This window comes from Bubalus bubalis, chromosome 12 (assembly GCF_019923935.1).
Source record: "Bubalus bubalis isolate 160015118507 breed Murrah chromosome 12, NDDB_SH_1, whole genome shotgun sequence".
NCBI classification, from domain to species: domain Eukaryota; kingdom Metazoa; phylum Chordata; class Mammalia; order Artiodactyla; family Bovidae; genus Bubalus; species Bubalus bubalis.
This window is the reverse complement of record NC_059168.1, coordinates 95,532,396-95,552,122: the sequence shown is the minus strand read 5'-3', so window position 1 is coordinate 95,552,122 and position 19,727 is coordinate 95,532,396. Positions and strand designations below refer to the sequence as shown.

Sequence of the window (19,727 nt, the reverse complement as noted above, 5' to 3'; positions counted from 1 at the left end):
TGTCTTTGTAATTTTTCTCAAGTAACTACAGAGCTATCTCCTCTGCTTCTTTGTTGGTTCCTAAACATGCATCACTACATCTCCCTTACTCGGCTGTGTTCTTTTTTCCCCCTAGCAGTTACCACTTTCTAATATACTCTACAGTTATTTACTATAGTTATTGTTCTGTCTCCTTTACTAGAATATAGATACACGATGAGGATATCTTTGTCTATTTTGTTTGCTGGATACCCCAGGCACCTACAGGGTACCTAGCACATAAGAAGTGTTAATAGCTGCTGAGTGAAGGAATGTTGAAGGTGTACTAACTGCCAGGTCCTGATTTAGGTGCTGAGGGTACAATAAAGAAACTCTTAGCCCTCGTGGGCCACCCAGACCTATTCCAGTCTTGGCTCTCCCGCCTATCCCTGTGAGAGCTGGACAACTTAAGTAACCTCTCTGAGCCTTCCTTTCCTATCAAGTGTTATGAAGATTAGACAGAAAAACAGCATCTGTATAGCATTTGGCATAAGAAGAGTTTAAACATTTGTTTCCTTTCTTTCCAGACTGGAAAGTTGGTAGCCTGACATCTCTGCCAAAGGTTTATTTAGGCAAGGTTTTCATACTGCCTTGGCAACCGTGCAAACAGGTTACTCTCTGGCCAGGCTTACCCGATTTTTAATTGAAGATATTCTGGCGAAGAGAATGCTTAAAAGCGTAGGAATGAGAAACCAGGGAATGGCTAACGTCACCTGCTTCGCCGTTTTGCATCGTTAAAGCCCCCGTGGGTCCCCAAAGAGGTGAAAGTCAAGACGAAGAGAAGGAAAGGAAAAGAGGAGCAGCTAGCCACTACAGAAAACTACAAATCCCAGCACTCCCTGCGGCAGATAATTACGGGTCTCAGCGGCTTCCGAACTCCGGACCCAGGGGGCCTCGGGGCGGGGGGCCTGCAGCCTGGGTTCAGCGGGAGAGAGCGTGGGGCGTGTCGAGGCAGTGGGGAAAATCGGGTCAAGCTTGACGCCGCTGCGCAGACGCCTCTCACGGGCCGGACGTGACGTAGGGAGGGTTCCGGCTTCGGCCTCCGCCGCTGCCGCCGCTAGTGCCGCCGCGGATACCGCCGCCACCGTCGGGGCTTCTTACTTCTAAAATGGCGCCCCTGGACTTGGACAAGTACGTGGAGATAGCGCGGCTATGCAAATACCTACCGGAGAACGACTTGAAGGTAAGCCCGGCCGGGGCGGGAGCGCTGCTTTCGGGGCTCGCCCCTTCCGGCAGTGGGGCGCCCGCCGGCCCGCCCTTCCTCTCTCCGCGGGACCCCCCGGCGGCATCTCGTCCCATCAGGGTGGAGGGCCTAACGCGATGTGAGGAGACCGGGTCCGACTTGGTGTCACGCGGGGGGCGGGGGGAGCCCGAGACCCCCGAATGCTGTCCCGGTCCTCTCGGCGGGGATCCCGAGGGATGTCGCGGCCTCTGCCCCCGGGTTTCCCCCTCAGCTCTCACGGCTTTGCTTGCAAGGCACCTCTTCTTTTACCCCGATCTCGGCTCTCGCGCCCCGGGGTCATCCACTCCGGGGACGGTGACGGGAGCGCGGGGTGGCCGGCGTCTGACAGGAGATGTCGCCGGCTCCCGGAACGCAGCCCCAGTGTGTTCAGGTACCTGAGGAATGGGTATGGGTAGGGGCAGGTGGGGGACCGGACGGTCTGGTGGTGATGCGAGAACGTCAAGTCGTCCCTCTTTCCCGGGAGCTTCTCCCAGTTACTTTCTGAGAGTGTTGGTTTTCTCCTGCTAATTCCAATATGAACCCGTTTTCGAGTACATCGTTGGGCTATAGTTTAAGTGGATAAAGTACGGGGCTGTCAATAAATACAAATACTTTTCTGTCAAGTCCACCCTCCCCCGAAATCTCTTCTTAGCTCAAGATTGCATTTTCTGAGTTTTCCAAGGGAGGAGAGTTGTTCCTTGTATTGCCGAGTCCAAGTAACAGTAAACCTCTGTTTGAGTAAAGGAATGAGTGTAAGAATAAAGGAATGTAAGTCTTTGGGCTACTGCTCTTTTTAACAAGTGTTTTTTTGCGTTTGTTAAAACCGCTTCTTAAGCCACTAGCAGTCTTGAGCCGTTCCTGCTAGTGCCTGTTTTTTTGTTCATTTAAGTTGATTAGTTGTGTGCTAAGTGGGTTAACTGTTGATAGTTTTGAGTTCATTTTATTCTTTAAGCTGTGAGTTTAAAGCAGTTTATCTTTGTGAGTTTTCTTCTCTTAAGGAAGATACTACTTTTTTTTTTCATCTTTTGGTACAGGGAGTTGAACATCTGTTAACAGTATGCAAAATGCTTGAGGCCACAGGAGCTGTTGTGAATATAACTTATTTGTACTTATATGTTAATTATATGTGCTATTTGATAGGGGTGTCATTCTTGTCCATTTCCCCCTTTTTTAGCAGGATAATTTAATTACAACAGGGACAAAGCCAGTAATAATAAAAATTAACTTTTATGCTCTTTTTTTTAAAAGTTATTTTTATTGATTTGTTTGGCCGTGCCATGTCTTAGTTGCAGCATGTGGGGTCTTGAGTCGTGGCGTACAGACTGCTAGTTGTGGCATGTGGATCTAGTTCCTTGACCAGGGATTGAACCCAGGCCTCCTGCGTTGGGCGCCACTGGATTACTAGGGAAGTCCCTAACTTTCATGCTCTTGTGACAGTAGTTTTGAAGCTTCTTTCTGCTGTATGACTTTTTAGGAAACAGGAATTTTCCTAAGGAAAAAAAAAAAAAAAGAAAAACAACGCAACATTGCAACCCAGTTCGTTAGAAAACTAACTAGTTGTCTTTTAGTAGCATTGTTGATTCCATTGGTGAAGTTGACTTTTGCATGTCCGTGAGATGAAGTGGCGTTTTCTGTTCTTTAGCAGTTTTAACCTTTATGTTTATAATGAGTAAGGTGTTGCTTATTATGAAACATATCTTGATCTTGGGTATTGAAATGATAGGAAAGATAAGTCAGCTGAATTTTATTTAGACCTCTTAGTTTTATAAACATCAGATTTCCTTCCCAGCCTAAAATAATGTATTTGTTAAACCATTTCATTTCCCTTTGCAGCACAATGGGACTGTACTTAGCATGTATCTGTTTCCTAGTAAATTCCTCCCCACAATACTAGAAAAAAAGAATTCTAAATTTTTCTATGTAAGTAGAGGCTTTTCTTCTTTGTCTTGAAAATATTTTTATCAGATTAACTTTCTTGTGCTGCATCTATGGTGTATTTAAAGAAATTTAATTATGTTTCTCCCTCTTGGCATGAAGTGCAAACTAAAATTAGGTGGGCCAAGAAAGTATTCCAGGAGCATTTCTTCTGAAGCTTTAAAGCCAAAATAAAATATTCTATCAAAGGAAGAAAAGAAATCATTGGGGCCACTTAATGATCATTATGGAAAAGTTTTGTTCTGGTAGGAAAATAGAAATTTACCTGTGTTTTGAATTGACTGGAAGTTGGAGATACTAAATAAAATAATAAATGCATAGGATGTTCTAGATCTAATCATCTTCTCTCCGTATCTACCTTGGAAGTGGTCAGATCACTAGTCCTGGATCAAAAGTACATAACTGTTTTAGGAAATAAGGATGATACGTGAAAGTGTGCGGACCACAGGGTAAGCTTTCTTAAAAAAAGAGTTCATGTGATTCTCACCCACTATAAAGATTTCAGAGAGGATCATAGAAGACACAGATTTCATATCTGGCCAAGTGGAAGAAGGAATGATAAAAGACGGGCTTACCGAATACTTACACTTAAATATTTTGGCATGAGAAAGGATCTGTAAAGTGGAGATTGTCTGATCTCTCTGATAGTTCTTAAAGGTGCCATTTAAGTAAAGAAATGGCACACCCAGTTGACATTCAGTTTTTTCTTTTTTTACTGAAGAACTGAAGACGATTTCTGTGGTCGGGGTTGGGAGAATCCTAGTGTCTGCGTCAGACATACAACGCAGAAATAGTAACCACGTCTATGGATTAATAATTCAATGCAATCTTTTTTGGAGCTCACTTTTATGTTTACTCTGAGCCATCTGTTTTTCATGTAAGACCACCTGCCCTGCAAAGGTGTACCTCTGTTTTGAAATGCCTCCATAAAGCCTCAGAGAATCCTCCCTTGCTTTTTTCTGAGATTTGGTGGAGAACCTTTTGCACCTCCTTGTTCGACCTCTGTCTAATTTAATAGATTCTCATATGTGGTAGTCATGATCCTTCTAGGCCTGAAGCCTGTTAGTCTTGCTGCTCACCTTATTGCCTGTCTTATTGATCATTCTGTTTACCTGAGTTATTTGGTTTTGCATATTATCTTTTCAGGTATTGCAAGGAAAACTGAACGCAGTACAGCAGTTAGGGATAGACCGTGGCTTTGTATAGGGCTAAAATAGTGTTTTCAAGACCTTTTCTGATAATGCTTGGCATTTTATCTTGTCTTTTTGGCCATAGAATCACATTCTCTCAGATCTTCTGAAAATAGTCTGTAGTAGTGCTGTCTAATAGAAAGAAAATGCTCATAAGTGTGAGTCTCAAATTATGTTTACATTTTTAAAAGTAAAAACATATACAGGCGAAATCCATTTTTAGTAGTATTTTATTTAATGCAATTTCAACATGTAATTAATATAAAATAACTAGTGTAATATCTTGTCTTTTTTGTATTAAATCTATGAAATGTGATGTACATTTTACATTTATGTTAATAACACATCCCAATTTGGATCAGCCACACTTTAGGTGCTCAGCAGCTACATGTGGCAGTAGGTTTCCTATGGGACAGTGCACACTGCTAATGACTCCCCAGCCCCTTTTCTAGAATTTCAGAACTGAGAATCAGTGTTTACCTAGTTCTGTATCCTCACTTCGCTGACGAGAAACTGAGCTTCGTAGAGTTCATGATCTGCCTGAGGCTGTCCAACTAATAAGGAATTAAGTTTGAAAGCCTCTTTGTGCAGAGCTCTTTCTGATATAGTTAATAACCTTTTTAGGGTGGCAAGTAGCGTATATTTCTAAATACTGTATGTCTTCCACTTCATCACCTTCTTTTACTTTCCATTCTGAGCACATTGGAGTACTCTCTTCTGACTATATGCCTTGTACTTCCCTGCATCTTTGCTTCTGCTGAGTCTCTTTCTTTCACCTACTTAGTTAATACTTACATAGCAGAGATGTTAAATTATTTAATACTGTGTAAGTTGGGTATTAATATTTGCCCCATTTTACAGACAGGTAACTCAAACACAGACAAATTAAGTAACTTTTCAAGTCATATAGCTAGTAATAAGTAAGTGGAGAAGCTGGGATGCAAACCTAGGGAGTCTGGCACTAGGGTTCACATCCATAACTACCACTTATGCTTCCTTTATACAACACCCTTTATGCCCCTTTATTTTATTTTGAAAAATATTAATTGTTTTGGTCTCATCACGTGGCTTGTGGCATCTTAGTTCCCTCACTGGAGGCTGAACCAGGTCCACAGCACGAGAGAGCCGAGTCCCAGCCGCAGGACCGCCAGGGAGTTCCCCTCCGTGCCCCTTTTTAGCTCTAGCTCAGATGTCACTTTCTCCATGCAGGGCTCTTGGATTCCACAGTCAGAATGATTAGTAATAGTTAGAATTTACACGGCTACTTAGTTTTCACAGCACCGTTCTGTCCATTCTACCACTGTGATAGAACAGATATCAGAGCCAGGACCTGATAAGGTTTACGTGATTTTTGCCCCAGTGACTCAGCAGAGTACATATCTGAATTTATTTGCTATTAAAAATTTCCATTCTGGAATTTCCTGGCTCAGTGCTTTCACTGCCAGGGTCTGGGTTCAGTCCCTGGTTGGGAAACTAAGATCCTGCAAGACACTTGGCAAGGCCAGAAAAAAGAAATTCCATTCTTTTTCTATACTGACCTTTGCCCCATAGCACTTTCTGTTCCATTTTACTACCATTTATATGGTTCTGTCTTGTATGATGGTAAGTATACCTGTCTTCACCATTAGATTACAAGCTTTATGAAGGGCCAGGATCCTATCTTGTTTATTTTGGTATTCTCTACAGTCTTAAACAGTACCTTGTATGTACTGCTTTACAACAAACATTTCTTTAAACGTCCCCTTGTGTCAAATAGTATTCTCTGTGGATTCTTGAGAGAGAATTTGGTACTTCTCAATGTCTTTGAGGGGCTTTCAGTATAGTAAAGGAGATAGAAGGGTAAACAAGTGATCATTGCAGTGTGTGGTAGTGCTAAAATAGAGAGCTGTTCATCATATCAGAGAACATAGATGAAGCAGCATCTAACTCTTAAGCACAGATAGTTTCACAAAAGGAGGAGCAATGAGAGAATGAGCCGAGTTTTTTCAGGTAGACAAAACAGGAAGGAAAGAACATGAAGCAGAAGAAATACCGTGTACAGTGGTATAGCTTAATCCTCAAGAACACAACTCGACGTAGTTTGGTATGGCTGGAGGGGACGCAGCGAAGACAGGCAGAGGCCACATCTTGGAAGACTAGGCTGATACACGTGGATTTTTATCTTTTAGATGGATAAACACTTCCAAAAGTTGTTTTTTTTTTTTTAAAATATTTGTTTACTTATTTGGCTCTGCTGTGTCTTAATTGTAGCATATGGGATCTAGTTCCCTGACCAGGGATTGAACCCGGGTCCCCCGCATTGGGAGTGCAAAGTCCTAGCCACTGGGCCACCAGGGAAGTCCCTTGAAATGTTTTTATATTTTAGGGTAAAACAAATAATAATACTGTGACTATGTGCTATCTTTTAAAAGATGGCTAACTAAAAAATTAAAGTAAGTTGAAAGAAAACCGTTTGAAGGATACACTATTGTATGCAGTAGGAATGTGACAAAATCAGAGATGATATCTGAATGGAATTTGGGAAACACTGCATAGACAACAACCTTAGAGGAGTGTCCTCGAAAGGTTTTTGAAGGGGACAGTGACAGGTTTTAGAAATATTCTGGCAGCATTGTGGACTTTGGACTGGAATGAGAGAAAAATGTCACTGAAGCAGTAGACCAGGTGACACGAGAGCTTTAGAAGTAAGCCAGTGTCAAGTGGTTGTGGTGTTTAAAAGGACATGAAGAAGGTGTAATAGGACCTGTTGACAGAGTATATATCTGGGTTATGAGAGAGAGGAGTTCAGGGTAATCTCTTAGTTCCTGGCATGGATTACTTAGTAAATACAATACCTGGATTAAGGAAAACAAGGGAATTTGGTTTGGGTCATGCTGAATTGGAGATGCTGCCAAGCCAAGACACTGAGTTAGAAATGTTGAGAAGACTGTTGGATCAGTTATGTAGCAGCTAGTCATTGATTGCCAAATGTGCTGCAGACATTATTCTATTGTATTAAACTCACGAGAAAGGTCTAGATCAGTGGTTCCTAATTGGAGGTGATAGTGCCCCCCGAAAGAGGATATTTGGCAATGTCTGAAGACATTTTTAGATTTTCACAGCTGGGGTTGCTGTGACTATCTAGTGGATGTAGGGGCCAGATGTCGCTCAGTCAGTCACTCAGTCATATCTGACTCTTTGCAACCCCATGGGACTGCAGCACGCCAGGCTTTCCTGTCCATCACCCACTCCCCGGAGCTTGCTCAAACTCATGTCCATTGAGTCGGTGATGCCATCCAACCATCTCATTCTCTGTTGTCCCCTTCTCCTCCTGCCCTCAATCTTTCCCAGCATCAGGGTCTTTTCCAGTGAGTCAGTTCTTCACATCAGGTGGCCAAAGTTTTGGAGCTTCAGCCTCAGCATCAGTCCTTCCAGTTAATATTCAGGATTGATTTCCTTGAGGATTGACTGGTTTGATCTCCTTGCTGTCTAAGGGACTCAAGTGTCTTCTCTAACACCACGGTTCAAAAGCATCAATTCGTCTGCGATCAGCTTTCTTTATAGTCCACCTCTCACATCCATACATGACTACTGGGAAAATCATAGCTTTGACTAGATGTATCTTTGTCTAGTCAAGGCTATGGTTTTTCCTGTGGTCATGTATGTGAAAGGTTGTTGTTGAATCACGGGAATACCCCGGGATTCTTGGCCCCCGGAGGAGAAGAATTCAATCCGGGGCCAGAGACGAGGCTTGATCGCTCAGAGCTTTTGTGTAATAAAGTTTTATTAAAGTATAAAGGAGATAGAGAAAGCTTCTGACATAGGCATCAGAAGGGGGCAGAAAGAGTACCCCCTTGTTAGTCTTTAGCTGGATGTTATATAGTCACTAGCAGTCTGTTAATGAAAGAAAGGAATGTCCTAAAATTTAGAATGGCACCAAATGGTTTATCTTGGGCCATAAAATAATTAACTTGAATCTTAAAGAAGGGCAGACCACCATACAAATAGTTTCATTTACATAGATTAGGGGAACAATATCTGAGTATAACATACTGGTTTGTCAAGTAGGTTCTGGGCCCAGAGGTGGAACCGACTTGGAGACCGAGATTGGGGTAAAGGCGTAGTACATTAGCATAGCTTAAGACAAACATTTCTTTCCATAAGAAAAAGGCATTGGTTATCTCTAGGCTCAAGAATAGCTAACTTCAGGAGAAACCAGGTGTCATTATGGCAACACAGTATTTTAAGAGAAACCTCTCTTTAAATTTGTATAGAGAAGGAAAAAAATATTGCTAGTTTGTTTCTTCCTGCCGCTTAAGAGAGATAAAAATGTCTGACACTTGCAGGCTATTTCCTCCATTTGGAGACCCCTGGCCTTCCTACCTGTTACCCTCTCATATGGATGTGAGAGTTGGACTGTGAAGAAGGCTGAGCGCCAAAGAATTGATGCTTTTGAATTGTGGTGTTGGAGAAGACTCTTGAGAGTCCCTTGGACTGCAAGGAGATCCAGCCAGTCCATTCTGAAGGAGATCAGCCCTGGGATTTCTTTGGAAGGAATGATGCTAAAGCTGAAACTCCAGTACTTTGGCCACCTCATGCGAAGAGTTGACTCATTGGAAAAGACTCTGATGCTGGGAGGGATTGGGGGCAGGAGGAGAAGGGGACGACAGAGGATGAGATGGCTGGATGGCATCACTGACTCGATGGACATGAGTCTGAGTGAACTCCGGGAGTTGGTGATGGATAGGGAGGCCTGGCGTACTGCAATTCATGGGGTCGCAAACAGTCGGACACGACTGAGCGACTGATCTGATCTGATCTGATGTTTGTCAGCAGAGTAGTGTCTCTGCTTTTTAATATGATGTCTAGGTTGGTCATAGCTTTTCTTCCAAGGAGCAAGCATCTTTTAACTTCATGGCTGCAGTCACTATCTGCAGTGATTTTAGAGCCCAAGAAATAAGTCTGTCACTGTTTCCATTGTTTCCCCATCTATTTGCCATGAAGTTATGGGACTGGATGGCATGATCTTTGTTTTTTGAATGTTGAGTTTTAAGCCAACTTTTTCACTCTCCTCTTGCACTTTCATCAAGAGGCTCTTCAATTCCTCTTCACTTTCTGCCATAAGGGTGGTGTCATCTGCATATCTGAGGTTATTGATATTTCTCCCTCAGTCTTGATTCTAGCTTGTACTTCATCCAGCCCAGCATTTTACATGATGTATTCTGCATGTAAGTTGAATAAGCAGTGACAGTATACAGCCTTGGTGTACTCCTTTCCCAATTTGGAACCAGTCTGTTGTTCCATGTCCAGTTCTAACTGTTGCTTCTTGACCTGCATACAGATTTCTCAGGAGGCAGGTAAGGTGGTCTGGTATTCCCATCTCTTTAATTTTCCACAGTTTGTTGTGATCTACGCAGTCAAAGACTTTAGCGACGTCAGTGAAGCAGAAGTAGATGTTTTTCTGGAATTCTCTTGCTCTTTTGATGATCCAACGGATGTTGGCAATTTGATTGTTAGTTCCTTTGCCTTTTCTAAATCCAGCTTGAAAATCTGGAAGTTCTTGGTTCATGTCCTATTGAAGCATAGCTTGGAGAATTTTGAGCATTACTTTGCTAGCATGTGAAATGAGTGCAATTGTGTGGTAGTTTGAGCATTCTTTGCATTGCCTTTCTTTGGGATTGGAATGAAAACTGACCTTTTCCAGTCCTGTGGCCACTGTTGAGTTTTCCAAGTTTGCTGGTGTACTGAGTACAGCACTTTCACAGCATCATCTTTTAGGATTTGAAACAACTCAACTGGAATTCCATCATCTCCACTAGTTTTGTTCGTAGTGATGCTTCCTAAGGCCCTCTTGACTTCGCATTACAGGATGTCTGGCTCTAGGTCAGTGATCACACCATCATGGTTATCTGGATCATTAAGATCATTTTTATATAGTTTTTCTGTGTATTCCTGCCACCTCTTCTTAATATCTTCTGCTTCTGGTAGCTCCATATAGTTTCTGTCCTTTATTGTGCCCATCTTTGCATGAAATGTTCCATTGGTATCTAATTTTCTTGAAGAGATCTGTAGTCTTTCCCATTCTATTGTTTTCCTCTGTTCTTTGCATTGATCACTGAGGAAGGCTTTTTTTTTTTTTTTTTTTTTTGAGGGAGGCTTTCTTATCTTGCTATCCTTGCTATTCTTTGGAACTCTGCATTCAGATGGGTGTATCTTTCCTTTTCTCCTTTGCCTTTCGCTTCTCTTCTTTTCTCAGCTATTTGTAAGGCCTCCTCAGACAACCATTTTACCTTTTTGCATTTCTTTTTCTTGGGGATGGTTTTGATCACAGCCTCCTGTACAATGTCATGAACCTTTGTCCATAGTTTTCAGGCAGTCTATCAGCTCTAATTCCTTGAATCTATTTGTCACTTCCACTGTATATTCATAAGGGGTTTGATTTAACCCCTTTCTTCAATTTAACTCTGAATTTGGCAATAAGGAGTTCATGATCAGAGCCACAGTCAGGTCCCGGTCTTGTTTTTGCTGACTGTATAGTGCTTCTCCATCTTTGGTTGTAAAGAATATAATCAGTCTGATTTTGGTATTGACCATCTGGTGATGTCCTTGTGTAGAGTAGTCTCTCGTGCTGTTGGAAGAGGGTGTGACCAGTGCTTTCTCTTGGCAAAACTCTATTAGCCTTTGCCCTGCTTCATTTTATAGTTAAAGGATAAACTTGCCTGGTACTCCCAGTGTCTGTTGACTTCCTACTTTTACATTCTAATCCCCTATAATGAAGAGCACATCTTTTTTTGGTGTTAGTTCTAGAAGGTCTTGGTCTTCATAGAACCAGTCAGCTTCAGCTTTTGGCATTATTAGTTGGGGCATAGACTTGGATTACTGTGATATTGAATGATTTGCCTTGGAAACGAACAGAGAACATTCTGTCATTTTTGAGATTGCACCCAAGCTCTGCATTTTAACTCTTGTTGACTGTGAGGGCTACTGCATTTCTTCTAAGGGATTCTTGCCCACAGTAGTAGATATAATGGTCATCTGAATTAAATTCGCCCATTCTGGTCCATTTTAATTCACTGATTCCTAAACTGTTGATGTTCATTCTTGCCATCTTCTGTTTGACCACTTCCAATTTACCTTGATTCATGGACCTAACGTTCCAGGTTCCTATGCAGTGTTGTTCTTTACAGCATTGGACTTTATTTCCATCACACGTCACATACACATATGGGTGGTGTTTTCGCTTTGGCTCCATCCCTTCATTCTTTCTGGAGTTACTTCTCTACTCTTCTCCAGTAGTATATTTGGCATCTGCTAACTGGGGGAGTTCATCTTCCAGTGTCATATCTCTTTGCCTTCTCATACTGTTTATGGGGTTCTCAAGGCAAGAATACCGAAGTGGTTTGCCATTCCCTTTTCCAGTGGGCCACATTTTGTCAGAACTCTCCAGCATGGCCCATCTGTCCTGGGTGGCCCTACGCAGCATGGCAGGACAGCAGACCCCTACAACAAAGAATTACCAGTAGTGCCATGGTTGAGAAACTCCGGTTTTTACTCAAGATACAGATATTTCCTTATGGATTGTAAGAGTGTGGATGTCATTATCATCTTGGATTTCCACTCTTCATTCCCAGTGATTTGTATTCTAGTAGAGACTCTATTCAAAGGCTGTGTAAAATATAATCTTAGATTTTTGTTTCTTAAGAAATTTTATAAATCCCAGTATGTAAAAGTAAAGAAAGGAGATAGTATGTTTTATATAACAAGATCAGCTAAACAAAGAATTACAAAAATTTAAAACCTAGTGTATTTGAGGGAACAGAGGGACAGGCAGAGGATGGAATGGATCTGTAAACAGGTATCTGGAGGAAAAGGTAGAGGAGGGAGAAAAGCTCTGCTAAGAATGGGCCCACGAACCTCTACTGATTATTATTATTAATTTTGGGCCATACCTCGCTTTATAGGAAACTTTGCTGAGCAGGGATGGAACGCGTGCCCCCTGCAGTGGAAGTGCAGAGTCCCAACCACTGGACTTCAGGGAAGTCCCAACCTCTGCTCTTTCAGGGATTACGAATTAATTAGTCACTGTGGGGAGAAATGGATAGTTTGCCCTAAATTTGGGATAAGATTAAGAATCTTGCCTCAGTGACTGTTTGGGACAGTAAAAGAGAAACCAGGCTTCCTACAAACCAAGCAGCAAAACAAATCTGTGAGGGCCTGTGGAGGAGCTTCTCCCGTGGCAGGGCTGGGCTCTGTGAGGCCACTGTGTGCGTTGTTTACTGACATATGTAGAACTTGTACTGAGATTTCACAGACTACTTATTTTTATGTGTGCTTGACATGAATTTATAAGCTGCTGCTGAACTGGAGAGATGAGAGGCATGGCTTTGGCTTAGAGGCTTAGTGCTCTAAATCCTCGGTTGGGACTGCAGAAGTGGCAGTTACAGGAGACAGCTGTTCCTTTACTCAAGTTCGCGTGCCTGGCCCCGGGTTGGAGATGCTGCCTAAGTGGTTCACATGGTTCCCTGGACACTCACGACTTTTGAAATTGGCAGGGTTTCACAGTGATGCTCTTTAGCTTATGGTCTGCTGTTACTCTCAGATCAGCGCTGGGGGGTATGGGCCGGTCACCAGGGGTGACTTGCAGTTCAGGAGCCACTATGGGTCAGGAGACCCGTCATATTTGGGTGCAAATTCTGGCACATTGATAATGGGAGCTGTGGAGTCCCTCATGAATCTGTGCTGTGATTAGTTTCAGAATGTTAAATGAGAACTCACTTTGTTCTAAAAAAGATACAGAGTGCTTTACAAAGAAGCATTCAATATAGCAAGAGAAGTTATTTTTAGAATAAGCAAGAAAAATGAGACAGAGAAAATAAAGATAGGAACTAGGGGCCAGTTGTAAAAGTAAGAAAAGTACGTGTAAAATAAAAGCTATGATGACCAAGTTACTTCTTTGAGATTCAGAAAGATGGAAACTGATCAATTAAAAAAATTTACAGAGTCTGTAAGATGATAAAAAATAATCTCAGGGAAATCACATCTATTCCTGATAGAAGAAACACAGGGACATTCCTCCCCCAGTCCTCCTTGAAGACAGCTGTTTAATCACAACATCCTATGCACCTTGTTTATAGTCCCCACAATGACAACCTCAGTAGGGGACTGTTTCCTAGTCCTTTACTGCATACAGGCTGATGGCATGACATTAAAGTACAATTTGGGAAAAAGCAATTGAGGAAGGAAGCAGTGTAAGGCAGGGTGAGGACAGGCCTCTCTAGAGGACAGTCTGGCTTAATTCACCAAGTGGATAAGTAGGCTGGTTTGTTTGGGTAACATCTTAATATCTGCCCTTAAAGGGATGTATGGGTTCCCAGGTGGCTCAGTGGTGTAGAACCCGCCTGCCAATGCAGGAGACATGGGTTCGATCCCTGGGTCAGGAAGATTCCTTGGAGAAGGAAATGGCAGCTTGCTCCAGTATTCTTTTCTGGGGAATCCCATGGACAGAGGAACCTGGCAGGCTCGAGTCCATGGGGTTGTGAAGAATGGGACAACAACAACAGAAGCTGTATTACGTGTGGGCTTTGACCTTCACTGTTGAAAGTTAGGCCTGTTCTTAAGAGATGTGAAACCTAAAAGAGAGACTCGGTGGCACAAGTGCTTGAGAACGTCCTGGCAACAAACAGAAAACTCTGCCCACTCTTGTACAAATTACAGCAAAACAGTTCTGCAGGTACCTTGGTGGAATTCCCTTTGAGGAGGCTTGGTGAGTGTACCTGAAAAAAATCGCAAATACTGAGTAAGGCATTAGATCTAAGAAAGTTGGGTGAGTTCCTGAGATGTTTTCTTTTAAAAATTGTATAGTTTCAGTATACAACTCTTAGAGGAAAACATAGGCAGACCACTCAGTGACCTAAATCAAAGTAAGATCCTCTATGACCCACCTCCTAGAGTAATGAAAATAAAAACAAAAGTAAACAAGTGCGACCTGATTAAACTTAAAAGCTTTTGCATAGCAAAGGAAACTATAAGCAAAGTGAAAAGACAACCCTTAGAATGGGAGAAACTAACAGCAAGTGAAACAACTGACAAAGGATTAATTTCTAAAATATACAAGCAGCTCATACAACTCAATACCAGAAAAACAAACAACCCAGTCAAAAAGTCAGAAAAGACCTAAACAGACATTTCTTCAAAGAAGACATACAGATGGTTAACAAACACATAAAAAGATGTTCAACATCGTTTGTTATTCAGATCAGATCAGATCGGTCGCTCAGTCGTGTCCGACTCTTTGCGACCCCATGAATCGCAGCACGCCAGGCCTCCCTGTCCAACACCAACTCCCGAAGTTCACTGAGACTCACGTCCATCGAGTCAGTGATGCCATCCAGCCATCTCATCCTCTGTCGTCCCCTTCTCCTCCTGCCCCCAATCCCTCCCAGCATCAGAGTCTTTTCCAGTGAGTCAACTCTTCGCATGAGGTGGCCAAAGTACTGGAGTTTCAGCTTTAGCATCATTCCTTCCAAAGAGATCTCAGGGCTGATCTCCTTCAGAATGGACTGGCTGGATCTCCTTGCAGTCCAAGGGACTCTCAAGTCTGCTCCAACATCACAGTTAAAAAGCATCAATTCTTCGGTGCTCAGCCTTCTTCACAGTCCAACTCTCACATCCATACATGACCACAGGAAAAACCATAGCCTTGACTAGACGAACCTTTGTTGGCAAAGTAATGTCTCTGCTTTTGAATATGCTATCTAGGTTGGTCATAACTTTCCTTCCAAGGAGTAAATGTCTTTTATTTTTTTATTTTTATTTTTTGCGTCTTTTAATTTCATGGCTGCAGTCACCATCTGTAGTGATTTTGGAGCCCAGAAAAATAAAGTTTGAAGCCCAGAAAAAAAAAAAAAAAACCACTGTTTCCACTGTTTCCCCATCTGTTTCCCATGAAGTGGTGGGACCGGATGCCATGATCTTCGTTTTCTGAATGTTGAGCTTTAAGCCCACTTTTTCACTCTCCACTTTCACTTTCATCAAGAGGCTTTTGAGTTCCTCTTCACTTTCTGCCATAAGGGTGGTGTCACCTGCATATCTGAGGTTATTGATATTTCTCCCGGCAATCTTGATTCCAGCTTGTGTTTCTTCCAGTCCAGCATTTCTCATGATGTATTCTGCATATAAGTTAAATAAGCAGGGTGACAATATACACCCTTGACATACTCCTTTTCCTATTTGGAACCAGTCTGTTGTTCCATGTCCAGTTCTAACTGTTGCTTCCTGACCTGCATATAGGTTTCTCAAGAGGCAGGTCAGGTGGTCTGGTATTCCCATCTCTTTCAGAATTTTCCACAGTTTCTTGTGATCCACACAGTCAAAGGCTTTGGCATAGTCAATAAAACAGAAATAGATGTTTTTCTGGAACTCTCTTGCTTTTTCCATGATCCAGCGGATGTTGGCAATTTGATCTCTGGTTCCTCTGCCTTTTCTAAAACCAGCTTGAACATCAGGAAGTTCACGGTTCACGTATTGCTGAAGCCTGGCTTGGAGAATTTTGAGCATTACTTTATTAGCATGTGAGATGAGTGCAATTGTGCGGTGTTTTGAGCATTCTTTGGCATTGCCTTTCTTTGGGATTGGAATGAAAACCGACCTTTTCCAGTCCTGTGGCCACTGCTGAGTTTTCCAAATTTGCTGGCGTATTGAGTGCAGCACTTTTCACAGCATCATCCTTCAGGATTTGGAATAGCTCAACTGGAATTCCATCACCTCCACTAGCTTTGTTCGTAGTGATGCTTTCTAAGGCCCACTTGACTTCACATTCCAGGATGTCTGGCTCTAGGTCGTTATTAGAGAAATGCAAATCAAAACTGCAATGAGATATCAGCTCACACCGGTCAGAATGGCCATCATCAAAAAGTCTACCAACAATAAATGCTGGAGAGGGTGTGGAGAAAAGGGAACGCTCTTGCACTGTTGGTGGGAATGTTAATTGATATAGCCACCATGGAAGACGGTATGGAGATTCCTTAAAAAACAAGGAATAAAACCACCATATGACTCAGCAATCCCACTCGTAGGCATATACCCTGCTGCTGCTGCTGCTAAGTCGCTTCATTTGTGTCCAACTCTATGCGACCCCATAGACAGCAGCCCACCAGGCTCCCCTGTCCCTGGGATTCTCCAGGCAAGATCACTGGAGTGGGTTGCCATTTCCTTCTCCAGTGCATGAAAGTGAAAAGTGACAGTGAAGTCGTTCAGTCGTGTCTGACTCTTAGCGACCCCATGGAGTGCAGGCCTACCAGGCTCCTCCATCCGTGGGCTTTTCCAGGCAAGAACATTGGAGTGGGGTGCCATTTCCTTCTTCCTGAGGAAACCAAACTTGAAAAAGACACATGTATCCCATTGTTCATTGCAACACTATTTACAATAGCTAGACCATGGAAGCAACCTGGATGTCCATCAACAGATGAATGGATAAAGAAGTTGTGGTATATATACACAATGGAATATTAGTCAACCATAAAAAGGAACACATTTGAGTCAGTTCTAATGAGGTAGATAAACCTAGAGCCTGTTATACAGAGTGAAGTAAGCCAGAAAGAGAAAGATAAATATTTTGTACTCATGCATATATACGGAATCTAGAAAAATGGTACTGAAGAATTTATTTGCAGGGCAGCAGTGGAGAAACAGACATAGAAAGTAGACTTATGGACATGGGGAGAGGGGAGGAGAGAGTGAGATGTATGGCGAGAGTAACATGGAAACTTACCATATGTAAAATAGATAGCCAAGGGGAATTTGCTGTGTGGCTCAGGAAGCTCAAACAGGGGTTTTGTAGCAACCTAGAGGTGTGGGATGGGGTGGGAGATAGGAGGGAAGTTCAAAAGGGAAGGGATATATGTATACTGATATCCCCTCTGATTCATGTTGAGGCTTGACAGAAAACAAAATTCTGTAAAGCAGTTATCCTTCAATTAAAAAATGAATAAATTAAAAAAAATTGCATAGTCAGAAACTATATTTAAAAGTATAAGTTGCTTCTCTACTAGGCTAACTTAGAAAAAGTAGTGCTCTTTATTCTGACTGATTGAGAAGGGAGGTTGTGATGGAAGGCTATAAAAAAAGTATAGGCCAATCATGGCATATTTGTTCTTTGGAACCATCCTTAAGCTAGATGTAAGTGAGTTAGGGTTTAAAAAAATGCAAAATGTAAACTTTGGGAGTTAATTACAAATAATGAGAAATTATTTATCACAAGTGTACTGGATTAAAATAGAAATAGGTTGCTGTACAACATTGATCTTTTGAGACTGGAAGGACAGCTACCTCTATCCACAAGAAGTAGATTTGAGTGGTTAAGATCAAGGGTGGTAATTATTATTTTTAAATAGGTAGTATATATTACTAATTAAAAAATAATAGCTTTATGAGACATAATTCACATAAAGTAAATTTTTAAAGTATATAATTCAGTGGGTTTTTTTTCTCTACTGGGTTTAGTATATTTACAGAGTTGTGCAGCCATTGCCATAATCAATGTTAGAACATTTTTATCACCCCACAGAGAAACTATACCGATTAATAGAAATGCCCCATTTCCCCTTACCTCAAACCTCAGCCCTAAGCAACCACTAATCTATTCTATATCTTTTTTGTTTGTTTGTTTTTAAAGTTTGTATGTATATATATTTGCCACTTTTATTTATTTTTTTAATTGAAGGATAATTGCTTTACAGAATTTTGTGGTTTTCTGTCATACATCAACAAGAATCCGCCATAGGTACACCCACATTCCTTCCCTCCCTCTCTCCTGTTTCCCTCCCCTCTTATGAATTTGCCTTTTCTAGACATTTCAGGTAAGTTGAATCATATATTATGTGGCCTTTTGTGACTAGCTTATTTAGCATATTTTCAAGATTCATCTGTGTTGTAACATGTATCTGTACTTTATTTCTTTCTGTGGCTGAATGATATTTCATTGTATGGATATACCACATTTTCTTAATCCATTCATCTGTTGATAGACATGAGTTGTTTCCCCCTTTTGGCTATGGTGAATAATGCTGCAGTGAACGTGGGTGTACAAGTGTCTTTTCGAGTTCCTGCTTTCGGTTCTTTGGGTGTGTACCCAGAAGTGGGCTTGCTGGGTCACGTGGTAATTCTGTGTTTAGTGTTTGAGGAACTGTCAAACTCGTTTCCAAAGTGGTTGCACCATTTTATATTCCTACCAGCAATGTGTAAGGGTTCCAGTTTCTTCACATCTTTGCCAACACTTGTTATCTTTTGTCTTTAAAAAATTATAGCCATCCTAGTATGTGTAAAGTGGTATCCCATTTTTTAAAAAAGTTTTATTTACTTTTGTTTATTTGACTGCATTGGGTCTTAGTTGCAGCATGTGGGATCTAGTTCCTTGACCAGGAATTGAACCCAGGCCCCCTGCATTGGGAGTGCAGAGTCTTAGCTACTGGGAGTGCAGAGCCTTAGCTACTGGACCACCAGGGAAATCCCCCCATTTTGGTTTTGATTTATATTTATTTTCCTTATGACTAGTGATATTGAACATCCACGTGGCTGTTGGCCATTTGTATTTCTTCTTTGGAAATGTATCCAAGTCCTTTGGCCATTTAAAAAATGTATTTGTTTGCTTGGCTGCCCTGGGTCTTAGTTGTGGCACACAAGGTCTTTGACCTGCACTGCAGCATGCTGGATCTTTAGTTGTGGCATGTGGTATCTGCTTCCCTGACCAGGGACGGAACCTGGGCCCCTTGCATTGGGAGCACAGAGTCTTTTCCACTGGACCACCAGGGAAGTCACCTCGTATTTTTTAAGTTAGTTTGTCTTTCTGTTGTTGAATTGTAGGAGTTCTTTATATATTCTGGGTATTAAACTCCTCTATCAGATAAATGATTTCCAAATATTTTCTCCCATTCTACAGGTTATCTTTTAACTTTGTTGATAATGTCCTTTGATGCACACAATTTTTTTATTTTGATGAAGTTACATTTTTTCTTTTATTGCTCATGCTTAAATCCAGGATCATAAAGATTTATCCCTATGTTTTTTCCTAAGAGTTTAATAGTTCTTAGCATTTATATTTATGTCATTGATCCATTTTGAGTTAATTTTTGTATATGATGTGAGGTAGGGATCCAGCTTCATTCTTTTGTGGAAATCCAGTTGTCTTAGCACCCTCTGTTGAAAATATTGTTCTTCCTGGTAACATATTTTTAACAATTTTTTTTGTATAGATAATACATTGATATGGTTCCAAACTTAAACAGTGTAAAAGACTATATAAAAGTTACATCTTCCTCCCATTCTTGCCTCCTACCACGCAGTCACCCAGTTCCCTTCCTCATATTGGATAGCCAGTATAAGGATTC

The 19,727-nt window shown here is 41.7% G+C and overlaps 1 protein-coding gene and 1 non-coding gene across 2 annotated transcripts in view; one reads left to right on the top strand and one right to left on the bottom strand.

Annotated features, from left to right (window-relative positions):
- The first annotated feature begins 975 nt into the window (after positions 1-975).
- The window catches only part of PPP6C (protein phosphatase 6 catalytic subunit), a 41,655-nt gene continuing 22,903 nt past the window's right edge, over positions 976-19,727 (top strand). The window contains exon 1 of the mRNA XM_045162318.1: positions 976-1,201. Within this exon, the coding sequence (XP_045018253.1) occupies positions 1,127-1,201 (75 nt within the window). The 5' untranslated portion in view covers positions 976-1,126. The remainder of the gene's footprint in view (positions 1,202-19,727) is intronic.
- TRNAG-CCC lies at positions 6,630-6,702 on the bottom strand. Its single transcript has one exon. It is a non-coding gene; the product is annotated as a tRNA-Gly (tRNA).